Below are 18,855 nucleotides of genomic sequence, written 5' to 3'. Positions count from 1 at the left end.
TATTTATATAGCGATTTAAAAAAAATACATTGCATCAAAGCAACTGAACAACATTCATTAGGAAAACAGTGTGTCAATAATGCAAAATGATAGTTAAAGGCAGTTCATTATTGAATTCAGTTATGTCATCTCTGTTCAGTTTAAATAGTGTCTGTGCATTTATTTGCAATCAAGTCAATGATATCGCTGTAGATGAAGTGACCCCAACTAAGCAAGCCATGTCTCCATCGGTGACAGAATGGAGAAAATAAACCTTGGCAGAAACCAGGCTCAGTTGGGGGGCCAGTTCTCCTCTGACCAGACGAAACCAGCAGTTCAATTACAGGCTGCAGCAAAGTCAGATTGTGCAGAAGAATCATCTGTTTCTTGTGGTCTTGTCCTGGTGGTCGTCTGAGACAAGGTTTACGTAATTAATGCAGCCTAAATTAAAAAAATATTAAAATATTAAAAGGATATTATGTTATGTGTAAGCCAGGTTAAAGCGATGGGTCTTTAATCTAGATTTAAACTGCAAGAGTGTGTCTGCCTCCCGAACAATGTAAGGTAGGTTATTCCAGAGTTTAGGTGCCAAATAGGAAAAGGATCTGAGTTTTTAGAACGTAGCAGACATAAAGGATTATAATGAAAAAGGAGCTCATTCAAATACTTAGGTGCTAAACCATTCAGGGCTTTATAAGTAATAAGCAATATTTTGAAATCTATACAATGTTTGATAAGGAGCCAGTGGAGTGTTGACAGGACCGGGCTAATATGGTCATACTTCCTGGTTCTAGTAAGAACTCTTGCTGCTGCATTTTGGACTAGCTGTAGTTTGTTTACCAAGCGTGCAGAACAACCACCCAATAAAGCATTACAATAATCTAACCTTGAGGTCATAAATGCATGGATTAACATTTCTGCATTTGACATTGAGAGCATAGGCCGTAATTTAGATATATATTGTTGTGTATATTTATTTTTATTAAATCCTGCACCTTTATTAATTAATACTGTTCCAATAATTTAGATATTACATGTGAATAAGACCAAGGATTGCTACTTAGTTTTGCTGTACTCTTTTTTTAAATTCTAACAACCACCAAATAGCCAACATTTATGAAAACTGATTGTTTTGATCTACTAATGATGAAAAATGAAAATTTTGTGTAATTTTACATTTAAATCACACCTGTAAATTCACATTTTGGCCAGGAACCTTTTCCTATTACTTCTTAATATTTTGATATATAAGTTTATTAACTTTAATAAGTTTTGATATTACCTATTAAAGGGTTTTCATATTACCTCAGTATAATGCCTAATAACAAAGTGTTTACTTTATGTAATGGCTATAATACTGCTGCTCCAAAAGTTCCACCTTCTGGTAAAGAGTGAATATGGATATGAGTGAGTGACGTGTAGCCAAGTATGGTGTCCCATACTTGGAATTTGTGCTCTGCGTTTAACCCATCCAAGTGCGCGCGCGCACACACGCGCACACACACACACACACACACACACACACACACACACACACACACACACACACACACACACACAGCAGTGAGTAGTTTTTGCTGTGACGCCCAGGGAGTAGTTGGGGGTTTAAGTACCTTGTTCAAAGGTCTCATCTCAGTCATGGCACTGACAATAATTCAACCGATTAGATATGCAGGCCCATTTTTTCTCTAAACAACAATATATTCATGTAGACAAGTTGACAATAAATGTGCTAAGACAATGTTCATTTTTAACTTTATTTTTTACATCGGAATTTAATCAATCACAATTTTGGAATTTTTTTCATACCCTCTCTCCAGATCAGTAGGTCATATCTGGGATACAGTTCAGGGTCAGCAATTAAACATTCTTAAATAAACATACAAGCTCTATCATTGTAAATCTTCAGACAACCTTATTTACTGCAAGGTTCATGATTCATTAATCCTCATAGAAAAGTATTCCAGATTTAAAGTGTCCAGGCACCCTTAGAACACCAGAAGCTAGAGCATGTCTGAAGTAGTTTTGGGGGTGTTGTTTGATACTAGGGATGCTCTTTTGGTTGTTCCTTTAAACGCTGTCTCATTTCTTCTGCATGGGCATTGCTGCGCTCCCTCTTTGCCTTGTACTGTGTGGACAAACAGAGAGGCAAATGATTTTAAATGAAGACAGCTAGACAAATCAGAGCATTCATATTTCAAGCTTTACTTAGAGACTGATTTCAGAAATCTTTTGATTTAATGCCTCAGGGAAAACAACAACAACAAAAAACATTCTAGACTCATTTGTATGGAAGATGCTTTGGCCTTGTTTCCATCTGGTATTAATACTACAGATACACGACAGGGGAGGAGTGGGCTTCCTATAATGATGAGTTGAATGTGTTCCACAATGACATGACTATCAAATTGATCCAGGATCAACATTACTGTCCAAAAATAAAGACTAAACACAATCCCAACCCTCAAACCTAACCGTACCCATAATTTAATCCTAAAATTAGTGTGAAATGATTTTAGAAGCAAGATTGTAGAAGCACCTAACCCTGATCATAAGCCTAAAGGCTGATTTATACTTCTACGCCATAGCCTACGCGTAGACGCACACCCTAAACCGTAGCGTATGCCGTAGCCTGACGTGCACCTCTTCAGAAATCTCAACAGCGTGTCAATTCTACGCGGACTGCAAACATCGTGATTGATCTGCTTGAATCCGTCCCCCTCTGTATGTACTTGAGTTTTGTGTGCGTTTATATGCACTTTAATATAATTTAATGTTACACCTTCGTATATAAAATAAAACAAAGCAAAGAACAAGTGTCTTATCACGTATTATACTAAATAGCATTATACAACAGTAGCGTCCACGAAAACCAATGTTGATCTGCCGTAGTACAAGTCCTTGTGGAGATGAAAAGAATGCCATCTTCTCCTGTTCCGTTGTTGTCTCCTTTTGTAGCTTTAAGTAATGATTTAATTATTTGATATTTATTTGTTGCCATCACGGATATAATGCTTCTCTGACAAGCCGCTTCTTCAGCTTTTGTCGTGGTACTGCAGGTTACACCAGCAACATGCCCATGGACACTGCAGACTAGCGTTCTGCATGTGTACTGCACGTCGACGCAGACAATGACACAGAAGTATAAATGAAAACTGACGCATACCCTACGGTGTAGGTTCAACGCAGAAGTATAAAACAGGCTTAAAATAGATATTCCCTGTAAAGTTATCCCTCAGTTCTGATTGGTCAGTTGGAATGTTGTTCCAAGATCAACAAGGATGTTGATCCAGGAACATGCTTTACTTGGTGAAATCACAGTCGCCGGTATATGATGACAAATATAATTTTTAGGTGAACTATGCCTTTAATTTGCAAGAGGTAGGATGAACACACACAAACTGCAGGGACAAACACATTCACTCATCTAAACACAGCAACACATAATTTTTGTAATCAATTTTTACTAATGCAATATTAATACCAGGTGAAAATGGTCACTTTTATCCAAAGTGACTTTTAGTGGTACAAAGAATTCAGTATTTGCATTCTCAAGCTACAGGAAATCACAACGAGCACCACACAATCACATACTCACCTCTTTCTTGAGACAGACCCGCATTGCACGATCCAAATCATTGCATGTGCCAAAGAACCTGAGGACATTATGCTAATGACAGAGCCAGACATTATTTTTCTTACAAGCCTGTTTTCACACCAAGATAAACATTTTGCACTCTCTGTAATTAGTGCACAAGTTTTATGAAAAAATTATCAGAAAAAAATTATACATCAGAAGAAATGGTACAATCCAAAAAGTAGCATGTACTTGCATCTAATAGATATTTAAAGAAATACAGTAGTTTACTCAAAAATAAAATCCTGTCATCTTTTTACTTAGCATCATGTCTTACCTGTATGACTTTCTTCCCAGGAAAAAAAAATTATTAAGTTTATATGAGTTATTAAATCATATACATTTTTCTGTTGACTACATTTTTGGCCCACAGAACAAAATCATACAGGTTTGAAATTACATTAGGCTAAAGGTATGAGATAAACGATAACAGATTTTATTTCTTGGTTTGTTTCATTCACAAATATTTTTTTTTTCTGCATGGTTTGTGGATTGTACAACTGAGGAGAAGAAAATGTAACTCTGAAAAGCATAATTGCATGAGTGTGTTCCATACCTCCTTGTGGCACTGTTTGAGAAGCGTTATTAGCTGATTGCACTCATCAGTATGTAGATGGGGTGACAGATCCGAGTGCATCTTGAGTTAAGGCTGTATGTCTTGCAAACTGTGACAACACTTGCCCTGCTGGTAACTATAATAATTAAAGTCAGGGAGGGAGGGTGGGGAAAGGATGTACCTAAAAATGTTCAGTGTACTGTACTTTGCAGGTAAGGCATTCAAAAGCAATCTTATTTCTTATTTCAATCTTATAAGTCTTATTTCTTCTATGGATTTATGCTTTATCTCAATTGTCTTTGCCCATTCCTATAATCCCAGATTGTATGATGGTGTGTGGGACAAAGGCATAAATAACTATCTTTAAACAAAAATGTTTTTGTAAAACATCTAATTTCCTTAAGACGTTTTCACAAGTACTTAGGGATGTGCTGATCAGGTTTTTGTACCTCTGATCCAATCTGAGTCACTGAATATTGAGTATCTAACGAGATGTGTGTGTTTGTGTATAAGACATTGGTAGATGTAAACAATATTAAACAGACTTTGTGGTCACAATTATGAATATGGGACTACTGATATAAATTAATTGTATTCTATATTATGTATAATAAACAGAATAATTGCAACTGAAAGGGAAAAAAGTAGAGATTTGTGTGCATCAAAAACAAATACAAGATCAGACCTCACTGGTTCTCAAGCATAGGCATGTACATTTGATCTGCTTCTTTTTTTAAATGGTGGTTGGAAAAACCACTTAAAAGGCACATATCGCCTCCTACTGTGTGACACTGTCATGGCACCCGATGTAAAAATAATGACCAGGCTTAGGAGAGACAATACCAATCAGTTAAAAATGCATGGGACATCCCTAATTCAAACAGTCTTAAAATAAACTTCACCAAAATTAACTCTCATGTTTACTCCCATGTCACTCTAAATCCATAAGACTTCACTTCATCTTCAGAACACAATTTAAGATATGTTTAATATTCTCTCAAAATTACTATCCATCCATTTAAAGACAATGCAAATTATACTTTCACTTGCCAAAAAAAAAAAAAAGGCTCTTACAGATCATCTCTGTGTGCACGCACACCTGAAGCATGCACACAAGCAAGCCATTTCTCAGACAGCACTCAAATACCAAATTAAATTCATTTTTGCATATTGAGCATATTTCATCAAACGCCATACACAATGTTTCCTTTAGATTGGCAGGTTTGATTGCAGGAAAATACACAGTTTATGCATTCAGCAAAATAAAATATTTCTGTTGGGCGATGGAGCTTATTGGGAAACCAAATACTACATTGCCGATCTGGATCCATCTCCATTCATGTTATCCATCTGTGTCTGTACAAGTTCCCTAAAAATCGCAAACGCCTGGCTGATCAGGTTTGGTGATGCTTTCTCCAAACTGGCCAAATACAAATGAGACCGCGATAAATAAAATGTTAACAAGAAATGTGGCAAACATTCCCATTTCAAAGAGAGCGAGTGCAGGTGAGGTGTTAATCCACCACTTGCTTGGCGGCGGAACAGTGAACAATAGTTGGGTTTCCATCACCCTGCTTTTATGCGCATTCTGAAGTATCGCATCGGAATCAAGTGATGGAAACGCAGAATTTCAAATAAAAATGCGTTGGAAATGAGTTGGAAATGTATTTTGCAAATAAATTCCTCCAAGAGCATCAAAAAAGTAATGTGACTTTGCGCTATGGGGTGGTAAAACCTGAATAAGCAGCAGACTGATCTTGTTCCACAGCATCTAAAATTTTGTTATGGTCATTTGGAAATCAAGTATCAAAGTATTTATGTATGCCTCCCAGAACTGATAAACGACTGCGTTCCCAAACAGCAGCATCCACCTCTGAAAGCAATAACCATATTCATTGTTTTTCATCTGCTCGTTCTGAGGTGCAAGTAATTTATTACCGTAAAACTTCAAATAATAGCCGAGTCCCAAATAGACGCCTGTCTCTTTTAAACGCCTGGTGTGACGACAGGTTTGGGTAAATAAAGGCCGGTCTCAAATAGAGGCCTGGTCTGTTTTTTTTAGTATCGGGTTGTATTTGATCTTCTCAAACCCGTCAGATCGTCGGTTCTATGTTTTGATTAGATTTCACGTGACAGACACAACAGTTCATGAACGACTCACTATGGCAACATAATAAAGAGGTTAACGAACTTTCTTTTAGTCTTCAGTTTTTCTTAATTCTCTCAATACCTCCATGGAGACAAAAATAAATAAGTATGATTTGACATTTTAAGCTGACAGTTTTCAAATTTGCCGAACAAAATTCAGAAGAAGCAGCGACATTTCTCGGTTGATACAAAGAGAGCTGGATACGGAGCGGCTGAAAAATTCCTTAAGGTATGCTTGCGCGGGCGCGTGTGTGTTCGAGGGAGAAAGAGGAGGTAATATATTTCATTAACTTCGGGGTGTTAACCTTAGGTATGTGGCCTGACAGTAGCTTCTGATGGAAGTGAGGATCACCTTATCCATTGTTTCAAAGAGGGAGAGCCGTGCGTATCTGGGCGAGTGCTGTGTTTAGTGCAAGCAAGGCAGGCAGAGTTAGCAGAGGCTGGAGAGGGAGAAGTGGAGGAGAGCGACGTGGAGGAGGAATTCGCCAATGAACTTGTAATTGAGGATCGCAGGGATGATGATAGTGATGAATAGAGTAATTTTCTATCACATGATTGCAATTGTTTTACAGGGTAGCTTTCATTCTTTCTTGTTGATATGTTTTGGGCAACAAGTTCATATGCTCGATGGATTTTAGCGGTAATATTGTTCTGCCCATTGCTGTCACATCGTGCTGTCACATTATGCTGCCAGTAATATAAGACATTTCTTACACTAAATTATTTGTTAAACACATTCGTTTAGGGATAAGTTAACTTGTATTGTTCCTCCCATCGCGGTCACATAGTTTTGTTTTTTATGATTATAATTTTTTTGTAAGCTGGCAATAGCCAAAGACATTTCTTACATTAAATGATTTGTTAAACACATTCAAATTAATTATATATAAAACGTAATATAATGTGGTAACCTCCTACTGTCATGCTTGAATATCTCAACGCTAAATTAAAGGCCTGTCTCTTATAGACGCCTGTCTCAAATACAAGCCGGTGCAGTTCGGCGATTTGGGTAAATAGAAGCCCGGGCTATTATTTGAAGTTTTACGGTATATTAAAAATATAATATTATATTCAGTAGCTTCTCCTACTTTTCTTAGTGATGTATAGTGCGAGTTTATCAGGAAGTGACAATTTTTTCTCTTTAACTCATTGGATGGAAACTGTGCTTGTTCGTAAATGTTTTGTTCGATATTCCAATTTTGCGCATAAGTTAAATTCGCAACTTTGGATGGAAACCCAGCTAGTGTCTACACCGCCGCATCTGCCTAGTGTCTACACATGAATTGAATTTTGAATTTAAACTCTGTGTCAGTACCTCATAAACAGGACAAGGCAGTTTTCTGTCAGGGATTTGTCATGTCGTGTTGCAGCAGCAGTTGTGAGTGGGGTAGCCAACCTTAGCCCTGCCCCCTGCAGTAATTGTGTTAAATATTTTTAACATTTTAAACTAGATCGGCAACCTTCCGTTCTCTCTCGTGAAGCCAACAAGGGAGTGACTAAAACTGCAGTTTATCAACTGGCCACTACAGGCTGGCTGCGGAAAGTGAAAGTGAAACTTATCTCTGGTTAATTACAGTTTGCACATATTTGTTTTGTCGCGAACGTTGCTCTGCCTTCAAAACAACTGGTACAAGAGAAGCGTGATAACGTGCGTCATCACTACGTCACACCCTTTACGGCATTAGTTCTTGCTTTTGTTCACACAGCGCTCATTCTGGGACTGAACCTGGCAATTTAACTAGGTCTCCGACCCAGGATCAATCCCGGGACATGTTGGCATTCACACAGAAGGCGACCCGGCAATCCTCTGGCAATTTTTCGGGTCCAACGTGCAGTATGAAAGGGGCATTAGACTCCCCATGTCAAAATGCCCAACTTTACAGCAGAAAAAAAACATTTACAGCCTGGTTCAAAAAAATTTGTTTGGTCTATAAAGCAAATTTTGCCCTTCATGACAACTGCGAGGGGGTGGTATAATTTTTTTTTAGAACTTATCTGTTGAATTTATATTAAGCCTTAAAGTTCTGCATAATTAAGGGTGTTGTCACTTGAGTGACAGGTGGATTGCCGCTGCTGTCATCGCTGTCGAGCTAGGTGGGCGTGGCTCCAGCAACCAGCTCCCGCCTTTTTGGCCATTTTCGATTGTCCGGGAAAATCACACGATGAGGCAATGCCAAGATGGCGAAGGCCCGCTCTGCACACTTTGAGCTTCAAAAACGCTATGGTTGAACTGAAAAAAAAATCATTGCTCGAGTTAACGTATTCATTTTGACACGCTAATATATATATTAGTGTTGTCAAAAGACCCGGTACTTCGGTACCAAGTTGGTACTAAAAAAATGTAAATGTAATGGTACCAGGTTTCTTAAAGTACCGGTAGTACAGAGGTCCTGTTCAAACCCAGTTCAGCGCTATGATTTCCGCGAAGCAGAAAACGAGGACGGAATCTCAAAATCCAGTCATGAAAATGAAACTTACATTTTAATATGGACAGTCATGGAATTTGTCAAAGTTAGAGAGAGAGAGAGTCTTACCACGCTGAATCAAACACTAAATGTAATCTATTCTTTATTGTCTTCTCCTGTCAAAATAATGGAGTTCATTTTGAATTATTCATATTCATTTTCGAACAAGCAGAAGACATACCGGTTTCTCTGGTAGTGGGCGGAGCTAATGCGCAAATGACAATTTCATTGGCTGGCGCTGATTTAGTACCGTCCCTGTTTTGATTTCAGCAAATCAGTTTAACCGAACGCAGACAACGTGATTAATATTCATGAACCCAGCAGCTCATCAATTCATAGTGCATTGTATATACATTAGTTTGATAGTAGAATTAGTAGTAGTATTATCTTTTAATAATAATTAATATGATCTATTACTATTTTTACAGAAACCCTGAATGACCAAAAATATCTCAAGCATCACCACCAGTCTTAAGTTCAGTTAAAATGACAAATATGCATTCATTAGGCCTAAAAGTTCATTTTTACATAAAGGCATTGCGCTAGAAATATTACTATTATTTATTAAAATGTATGTGATACTGCTACTACTGTTGAAAAAAAATGTATAAAACTTTACTTTTTAAAGAAATAAAATCACAATATTTCTTCCATGTTTTTATTTTAATAGCAAATCCCCTTTATTTACCAAAAATAAAATGTGTTTAAATTTAATAAATTAAAAGTCATATTAAATTTGGGTGAAACTTGTTTACTGTTTTTTATTATTATATAACTTGTAGAAAAACTTTAAACACAATTGTAAATAAGTATAAAGAATGGCCTTTTTTTTTATTTAGCATATTTTTGTGTTTTGCTTTGGTACCGAAATTGATACCGGGAACCGTGGATTTTCACTGGTATCGGTACCGAATACTGAAATTTTGGTACCATGACTATATATATATATATATATATATATATATATATATATATATATATATATATATATATATATTAGAGGTGGGCATAGATACATTTTTTTAATCGAGATTAATCTCATTGTGATCTTGAAATTAATCTAGATTAATCTAGATTAAAATGGCTCATTCGAATTCTGCCGAAGGCATTCAGAATATGTGTTACCCAAATAAAATTGTCAAACAGTAAGTCTTTGAGAAGGGGTTTATCAAGCTAGGTGGTGCAGAAGTAAAGGGGCTCATCTCCTGTTACGTTCATTTTTTTTTTTTTTTTTTTTAATATGAGCAGGCCTACAAACTGGGATTGGTAATGCTGCACTGTAATCATAGTTATTTATTTATATTTTTCAATATATTTTATCATGTGATATTGGTTTGAGACGGAGTATTTTATTTAGTGGAGAACTTTGCAGCATTATTTTATTTCTTATACATTTTTTGTAAAATGATAATCAGGCATTGGTTTGTTCGGTATCGTGCATAGCTGTGTGGGCACAGTCGCCGTGGATGATAACAGTCCTTTCCCCTCACTGGAAAAGCATAGTGTAGGCTCAGAATGGCCTACATAAAGTCATTTCTGCCACTCAACAGAGCAACATATAGGGCTGTCGCGATAGTCGATAAATCAATTAATCGCACAATAAAAAAAAAATATAATAATATTTTCGGTCGAGATAATTTTTTTCTATTTTTATTTAAATAATTTAGCATATCATGATGTGATGAGGGGTTAGACTGGAGCGCAGCCTGTGAACAGTCTGCGGCAAAAAACACCCGCTCCGAAAGCACAGATGTCCTGGGAATAAAGAGTTAAAGGAATAGTTCACCCAAAAATCATAATTATGTTATTAATAACTCACCCTCATGTCGTTCCAAACCAGTAAGACCTCCATTTATCTTCGGAGCACAGTTTAAGATATTTTAGATTTAGTCCGAGCTCTCAGTCCCTCCATTGAAGCTGTATGTATGGTATACTGTCCATGTCCATTTCAGAACCAGTTCACCAAATCGAACTGAATCGTTTTAAATGGTTCGCGCATTAATCCACAAATGACTTAAGCTGTTAACTTTTTTTATGTGGCTGACACTCCCTCTGAGTTAAAACAAACCAAAATCCCGGAGTAATTCATTTACTCAAACAGTACACTGACTGAACTGCTTTGAAGAGAGAACTGAAGATGAACACCGAGCCGAGCCAGATAACGAACAACAGACGTTCACGAGTCAAGAACTGTTTCTATCAGACGCGTCCGATTCGAGAACCGAGGAGCTGATGATACTGCGCATTTGTGATTCAGCGTGACACAGACTGACACACAGAGCGTCTGAACCAAACTGATTCTTTTGGTGAATAATTCTGTACTGATTCTGTGCTAATGTTATGAGCCCAGGTAAACCGAAGGCCTGAATTAAGGGCAAACATCGCAAATGACGCCATTGCGTCGAGCGCAAAAGAACCGGTGAACCGCTTTCTTCTGTCGGAACTGTCCGAAAGAACTACTGGTGATCCGAAAACTTATGCAACTGGTTCTTGACTCGTGAACGACTCATTATCTGGCTCGGTGTTCATCTTCAGTTTTCTCTTCACAGCAGTTCAGTCAGTGTACTGTTTGAGTAAATGAATTACTCCGGGATATTGGTTTGTTTTAACTCAGAGGGAGTGTCAGCCAAATTGAAAAAGTTAACAGCAAGTCATTTGTGGATTAATGCGTATTGGAGACGCGAACCATTTCAAACAATTCAGTTCGATTTGGTGAAATGGTTCAAACAGATCCGGTTACAGCGAATGATTCGTTCACGAACCGGATATGACAAACTGTTTTGATTTGAACTCTCTCTCACAACAGACACAGAAGAGAAGACTGAATAAATAAGACTGAATAAGAATGCTGAATAAAGTCATAGTTTTTGCTATTTTTGAACCAAAATGTATTTTCGATGCTTCAAAATATTTTAACTGACCCTCTGATGTCAAATGGACTACTTTGATGATGTTTTTCTTACCTCTCTGGACATGGACAGTATACCGTACACACAGTTTAAATGGAGGGACTGCGAGCTCTCAGACTAAATCTAAAATATCTTAAACTGTGTTCTGAAGATAAATGAAGGTCTTACTGGTTTGGAACAACATGAGGGTGAGTTATTTATGACATAATTATGATTTTTGGGTGAACTATCCCTTTAACGTCTTGCTAGAGTGACCAGCTTTGGGAAGCGCCTTTCATTTGCTTGTGGATGTCTGCGTCGCAAGCGATACAGCATTGTACTCGCACAACTTTTGTACTTCATTTTAATACCTTGTAACATATTTTGTAACTTCGTTGCCCTTTCTGTCGAAATTGGCCTCATTTGGCTTGCTCAGCTAAATATGTCTGTAGGCGTGTGGTTGCGTGTGTCAACACAGCCAGTTAACACACACATGCACACGCGTGCGCTTCGTTTTCTCCATTCCAAAGCACATCGATCAGCTCCGATATCCGTTACAACGAGGAAATTTCAGTAATGGATTCCCACCACCTAAAAACCCTTGCTGTAACTCTGCTACAAGATTTATGAAGAAAAGTAAAATAAAACTCTGCAGTGTTTTGGTGCACCCCGTTTTTCAAAAACAACGGGTATTTTCACCCTGAAGGAAGCTGTTTGAGTCGGTTCTTTACACATGACCTGGTGCGCTTGCGTCATTCTGAACAACTGAGATGTTTTAAACTAGATGCTGTGCAGTCGTGCCTGGAAAAAAACAAGCACATCTCTTTCATTATGAGCATGCGTACCGCATTTGAAATAACGAACTTGAGCACAAAAAAAAGAAGTGATATGTGAACGGCCCCTTTATCGAGCTCCTTCAACGGTCAAAATGTTTACTTTCGGTTAACGTTTAAACGGTCAATATGAGCATCCCTAACTGGCATATACATAATATAACATACAATATTATTTCCTTTTAAGCCACACAAAGTCAACATTTTGGTTTGTCTTGCTCTGAAACTGCCATAAAATACAAGTTTTTTGATCTTTGAAAAGGTGTACCTGCATTTTTATGCCATTATCATTAGTTGAAACTAGTCTTAGAATGACGATTTTATCGTTTATTGCAATAATTTCTTGGACAATTTATCATTCAGCAAAATTTGTTATCGTGACAGGCCTAGCAACATACATGAGCTGAGCTAACTAAGCCGTATTGGGTCGGAATATCTGTAGGGTATCTGTGACTGGACAAACGACCCAAAAGAATGGAAAAAGGTGATGTTTCCCAACATTTTCTGTTCCTATATGAGAACGATACGGCTTGTGAAAAGTAAATGTTTGACATTTTGTTTTGCTTAATTGTAATAAAGTGATAAAGACTTGACTAAAAGCCTGTCATACTTTATTATTGATATATTAAAAATATTTGAAACATTGACAACACAGGTAACATTAAGGTCCACTGAAGTGCCTTGAAATGTGCAGATTTATTCTATGTGGTGTGTGCTTCGGCTGCCTAATCATTTGCACAAATACATGCCATAAAATAAACATATAACATGAAAATTTGTATATAAAATACGGGAAATTGTTATTGGTTATTAGTTAAACCATCGTAAAAACAATGTTTTGCAACACTAACCATAGCTTAACCATGGTATTTGTAGTAAAACTGTGGTTATTGGCTATAACTGGTAATAAAAACACAAAAAAAAACTGGATAGCCTACTAAACATTTACTATAGTAATACCATGTCTAATTTTCGTAAATGATTGTGTATAATAATACAAAATAAATGTTTTAATAGATTATTACATCACAAAATATCAGGGAGTGAGATTTATTTGATTGTTATCAACTGTTACTTTAGGGCAGCTATGGTGCATACATTACATTGAGTGGTGATGGTCTAATAAATCTGTTATGCAATTTAAATAATAAGAGAAAATTACAAATATCCTCATTTGTGTTCTGAAAATGAACGGAAGTCTTATGGGTTTGGAACAACATGAATGAGCGTATATAATGGCAGAATTTTTAGATTTGGGTGAACTATCCATTTGATTTAATTTCGCTTTAACATATTTGAAATCAGAAAATGTGCATTGTGCATTATTCATTAACGAAGCAGAAATACTTCTGTAAATTAAGCTCATTTATCTGCCAATGTTGATTAAAAAAAAAAAAAAAAAAGAGAAACTGTCAAATATAGGTTGATCTTGATTATCATTCCAGTCTACAACATCTTAAATCTGATTAGGAAATTTGACATGACATTAAGGATACTACAGCCTCCCCATCCCATCCCATCACTCATTCTATAATCCTCTGAAATTTGGAACACTTACCTGCAACAGCAAAAAAAATGTATTAGTATTAAGCCATTTAATTAAATTTTCAAATAAGTTAATCAGTTACAGTATAACGTTTGTTTATATATCTATCTATCTATGCTTCTTGTAGTAGGACACAACAGTTTGTCATTAATAATTTGACCAGCAGATGGCCACAGATATCTTTTGTATTGATTCCAAATTTCAAACAGTTTTCTCTCATTGGTTCATTAGTACAATCAAAATGGTTTTAATAAAAATAAGTCATTATACAACTACTTCATTCTACAAGGTGTATTTAAAACTACACAGAGTTATCATCGAAAAACTAAATCTCCCAGTTAAGCTAAAATGATTTATTATACTTTTTTTTTTTATTATTGAGTATTACAGCATAAGGATGAAACATACCTTGAAAATGTATCTGAACACCTTCTGAATTCCCTTGAGGACTCTTTTTTTCAAAAAAGAGATAGTAACAGTCCCATATATGGTGCTGTATTGAGAGAACTTTGTTAATAACTGGGGAAAAAGTGTGGCCATTTTATTTTAAATGCATGATAACTAAGGAAGTAAGAAAAGTGATTCAAGTACACTCTCATTACCTTTTTTAATTAATTGGTTTCGTGTTGATATCACACTTTATACTATCAAGAATGCGTTTTCGATTATGTAAACTGTACAAATCTTTTGTATACGATTGTTTGTAAAGAAAAATGGTTGCTTCGTAGAACTGTTCTCAATCACTCCTACATAAGCAGAAGCAGTCAATAACACATTACAGTTATGAAAGAATATCAGCTCACCAATGCTCTTAAAGACGGTTCATCCGAGAACAGAGGTTGAATTGACACCTCTGTTGTCGCTCGTGAAGGGCAGCACTGTTCACGTGTTTACAGAGTGACATTCACGTTTTTAGTATATCAGAAATGTATTTTGCTCATTAATATTTGATGGTCTCTCAGACATGTCCGTTATTTACTTTGTAATGCAATGATCCGTTTAAAAAAAAAAGCACACACTATATCCAACTAATCATTACATCATGTGTGTGGCGCTGCGTCTTGCGTTGGCTTCTTTTTCTTCTTCTTTTGTGTTTATTGGCGGTTGGCAACCTAACTTAGAGGTGCATTACCGCCACCGACTGGGCTGGAATATGGATTAGGATTTTGCTTGCAAGCCTATGATGAAAATAAAACATAAGAACTAAGCAAAATAAATAGACAAGCTAGAAAATAAAACAGAAAAAAATAACAATAATAATATACAATCAAGAAGAATATAACATTTACAAATGAAAAAAAATATTGCAGCTGTTTTTAGTTGATTAGCTGATTGGCATGTCACCATATTCTAATTTGAGATTTTTGTTAAATGTGACCCAAAATCATCACAATTTACGGAGCCCCGCACATGACATGCAAGAAAAAATGAATACATTTTGCGCTTGATTTACTAATTAGTTCCCTCAATTTTACTAAAACGTGCACATGATTACTATTGCATTCTGGATGAATTTTTCCACAACATTCTAATTTATTGAAATACACCTGTATATTTTGCAGAGATGCTTTACTTGCTCTTCATTCCTGTCCTCATAAACAATGTTGATGACCTTTTTACTTTTGTTCTTAAGTGAAAGTTACATGACACACAGCCAGGGGCATAGATTATGCGGGGGCCACGTGGGGCGTTCAGAAGAACAGCATTTATAAAAAAATATAATTCTTTTGTAAAATGATCATGTCTTTATCATCATGTCTTTTTGATCTATTTAAATGAATCCTTGCTAAATAAAAGTATTCATTTCTATAATTTATTTTCCAAAAAATAAAAACATTATACTGATTCTAAGCTTTTGAATAGTGTATAATGTTGCAAAAGCTTTTTATTTCACATAAATGCTGATCTTTGGATCCTTCTGTTCAACAAAGAATAGCCTACTGAAAAAGAAAATTACTCATGTTTTAAATATTAATAATCAGCAAATCAGCATATTAGAATGATTTCTGAAGGATGTGACACTGAAGACTAGAGTGCTATTTATTTTTGCTAAGCAAGTTATAATTTGAAAATGACACATTCTTCTATCATTTTTTTTCTTTGCCTCTAAATAACATTTGTGCTTTTCTGTTTTTTTCTATACTAAAAGTAGTTTTTACAACTAATTTCAAAACAACTTAAATTCAACATCAGAAAAATAACCTAAAAAAATTAATATAAAGAAAAAAAAAGAGCAGAGACTGGTGGTGCTTTTGATTTAGGAAAATGGTGACCCATACTCAGAATTCGTGTTCTGCATTTAACCCATCCAAAGTGCACACACACAGCAGTGAACACGCACACACCATGAACAAACACCCGGCTCAGTGGGCAGCCATTTATGCTGCGGCGCCCGGGGAGCAGTTGGGGGTTCAGTGCCTTGCTCAAGGGCACCTCAGTCATGGCCTCAATCATGGTCTCAGCCAGCCCGACACTCGAACCCACAACCCTAGGGTTAGAAGTCAAACTGTCTAACCAATATAGCAGCTATAACAAATCTGTAGAGCTATAACAAATTAATTGGTGGAAGAAATATTGAGTTACTTTACTAAAGTACTTTCATTAACTACTAGGGTTAATAGTGCACTGGGTATAGGGAGGGATGCGCACTTCCGTTTGTAAGTTCACCCACTGTATCGGAGCTTGAGTCGTTTTGCAGGAGCATGTTGTCACAGTGTCTGGGTTGTTGTTCCCCGGGGTTCCACTAGATGTCCTCCTTCTCACGGTGCCTGTCCCAGATCACTTCCTGTTCCCTTATATGGTCACCTTCCTCCTTGTTACCTGATTGATTGTTCACCCCACCTGTCTCCTGTTTCCCAATTATCCTTCTGTGTATAAATACCCAGTCTGTCTTAGTCTATGTCACGGAGTCCTTGTCTGATGTCATTGTGTTTCAGGTCCATCAGTCTTGCTTTGTCTTACCCTATGTGTCTCATTCTCTCGTTCCACCAGACTTCCTCTACCTTTCCGTTCTTCCGAGTTCCCCGTTTCATCCGGTTCCCTTTTTGTTTGATTTGTCTCTCATGACTGTTTATTTTGTATTTACCCCTCTGTTTAAATAAAACCCTTACCTGCATTTGGATCTACCCTCTCTTTGTGTTTTTCCCCAATACCTATCGTGACAGAAGGACTCCGTCATGCCTAGATCCAGCGGTGTGGGATTTCGAATCGGTTCCCCAGCCACCATGGAGGAACGGAGGGGGAGATACCAGAACTTAATCACCCTTCATCAAGAGGGAAGTGAGGTGGGTGGCCTGGCGCAATTGTTTTGGACTATGGCAGTCGGGCTAGGTTACAATGATGCAGCACTAAAGGATTTATTTAATAATTGCCTGGATGATCCTTTACCTTCATGGGAGATGAAGGGGTTAGAGATACTGGACTTTTGGGGGTTTACCAATTACCTGCACCATCGTGCCCAGTGGGATGCAACAACCACACCAGAGTGTCCAGACAAGGCTGCCAGCTCAGCCCCACAGCACAAGATGGGCGCCAGCCCAACCCCACAGCACAGGATGGCCGCCAACCCAGCCCCACAACCCAAGATGGCCACCAGCCCAGCCCCACAGCCCAAGATGGCCGCCAACCTAGCGTCACAGCCCAAGATGGCCGCCAGCCCAGCACCACAGCACAAGATGGCCGACTCAACGCCACCGACTCCCCATCGTAGAGGGCGGAGGAGGAGACAGGCAGCTGCTGTTCCCGAGGCGGAGCCCGAGGCAGTTCCCGAGGCGGTGCCCGAGGCTGTTCCCGAGGCGGTGCCCGATGCAGTTCCCGAGGCGGAGCCCGATGCAGTTCCCGAGGCGGTGCCCGAGGCGGTGCCCGATGCTGTTTCCGAGGCGGTGCCCGATGCAGTTCCCGAGGCGGAGCCCGATGCAGTTCCCGAGGCGGTGCCCGATGCAGTTCCCGAGGCGGTGCCCGATGCTGTTTCCGAGGCGGTGCCCGATGCAGTTCCCGAGGCGGTGCCCGATGCAGTTCCCGAGGCGAAGCCCGATGCAGTTCCCGATGCAGTTCCCGAGGCGGTGCCCGATGCTGTTTCCGAGGCGGAGCCCGATGCAGTTCCCGAGGCGGAGCCCGATGCAGTTCCCGAGGCGGAGCCCGATGCAGTTTCCGAGGCGGTGCTCGATGCAGTTTCCGAGGCGGTGCCCGATGCAGTTTCCGAGGCGGTGCTCGATGCAGTTCCCGAGGCGGTGCCCGATGCAGTTCCCGAGGCGGTGCCCGATGCAGTTCCCGAGGCGGAGCCCGATGCTGTTCCCGAGGCGGAGCCCGATGCTGTTCCCGAGGCGGAGCCCGATGCAGTTCCCGAGGCCGAGGTCGTTCCCGAGGTGGTGCCCGATGCTGTTCCCGAGGCGAAGCCCGATGCAGTTCCCGAGGCGGTGCCCGATGCTGTTTCCGAGGCGGTGCCCGATGCTGTTTCCGAGGCGGTGCCCGATGCAGTTCCCGAGGCGGAGCCCGATGCAGTTCCCGAGGCGGTGCCCGATGCTTTTTCCGAGGCGGTGCCCGATGCAGTTCCCGAGGCGGTGCCCGATGCAGTTCCCGAGGCGAAGCCCGATGCAGTTCCCGATGCAGTTCCCGAGGCGGAGCCCGATGCAGTTCCCGAGGCGGTGCTCGATGCAGTTCCCGAGGCGGTGCCCGATGCAGTTCCCGAGGCGGAGCCCGATGCAGTTCCCGAGGCGGAGCCCGATGCAGTTCCCGAGGCGGAGCCCGATGCAGTTCCCGAGGCGGTGCCCGATGCAGTTCCCGAGGCCGAGGCCGAGGCAGTTC

General features: G+C 39.0%; 1 protein-coding gene across 4 annotated transcripts; it reads right to left on the bottom strand.

Moving 5' to 3' along the window:
• Positions 1-1,717: 1,717 nt before the first annotated feature.
• Positions 1,718-15,157, bottom strand: cmc2 (C-x(9)-C motif containing 2). 4 transcript variants are annotated; one of them, XM_026231243.1, is made up of 5 exons: positions 14,856-15,157; positions 14,461-14,545; positions 4,173-4,301; positions 3,578-3,649; positions 1,718-2,107 (listed from the first exon to the last, which is right to left on the bottom strand). In XM_026231243.1, the coding sequence occupies exons 3-5, from the start codon at positions 4,251-4,253 to the stop codon at positions 2,024-2,026; spliced, it is 237 nt and encodes a 78-aa protein (XP_026087028.1). In that variant the 5' UTR covers positions 4,254-4,301; positions 14,461-14,545; positions 14,856-15,157; the 3' UTR covers positions 1,718-2,023. The 4 variants fall into 4 exon arrangements, with proteins under 4 accessions (XP_026087028.1, XP_026087027.1, XP_026087026.1 ...); XM_026231242.1 differs by having other exon boundaries at positions 4,173-4,298; XM_026231241.1 differs by having other exon boundaries at positions 4,173-4,308; positions 14,856-15,156.
• Between the last annotated feature and the right edge of the window lie 3,698 nt (positions 15,158-18,855).

This window comes from Carassius auratus, chromosome 43, assembly GCF_003368295.1.
Source record: "Carassius auratus strain Wakin chromosome 43, ASM336829v1, whole genome shotgun sequence".
NCBI classification, from domain to species: domain Eukaryota; kingdom Metazoa; phylum Chordata; class Actinopteri; order Cypriniformes; family Cyprinidae; genus Carassius; species Carassius auratus.
Note: the sequence above shows the minus strand (reverse complement) of the source record. Positions and strands in the feature narration are given on the sequence as shown.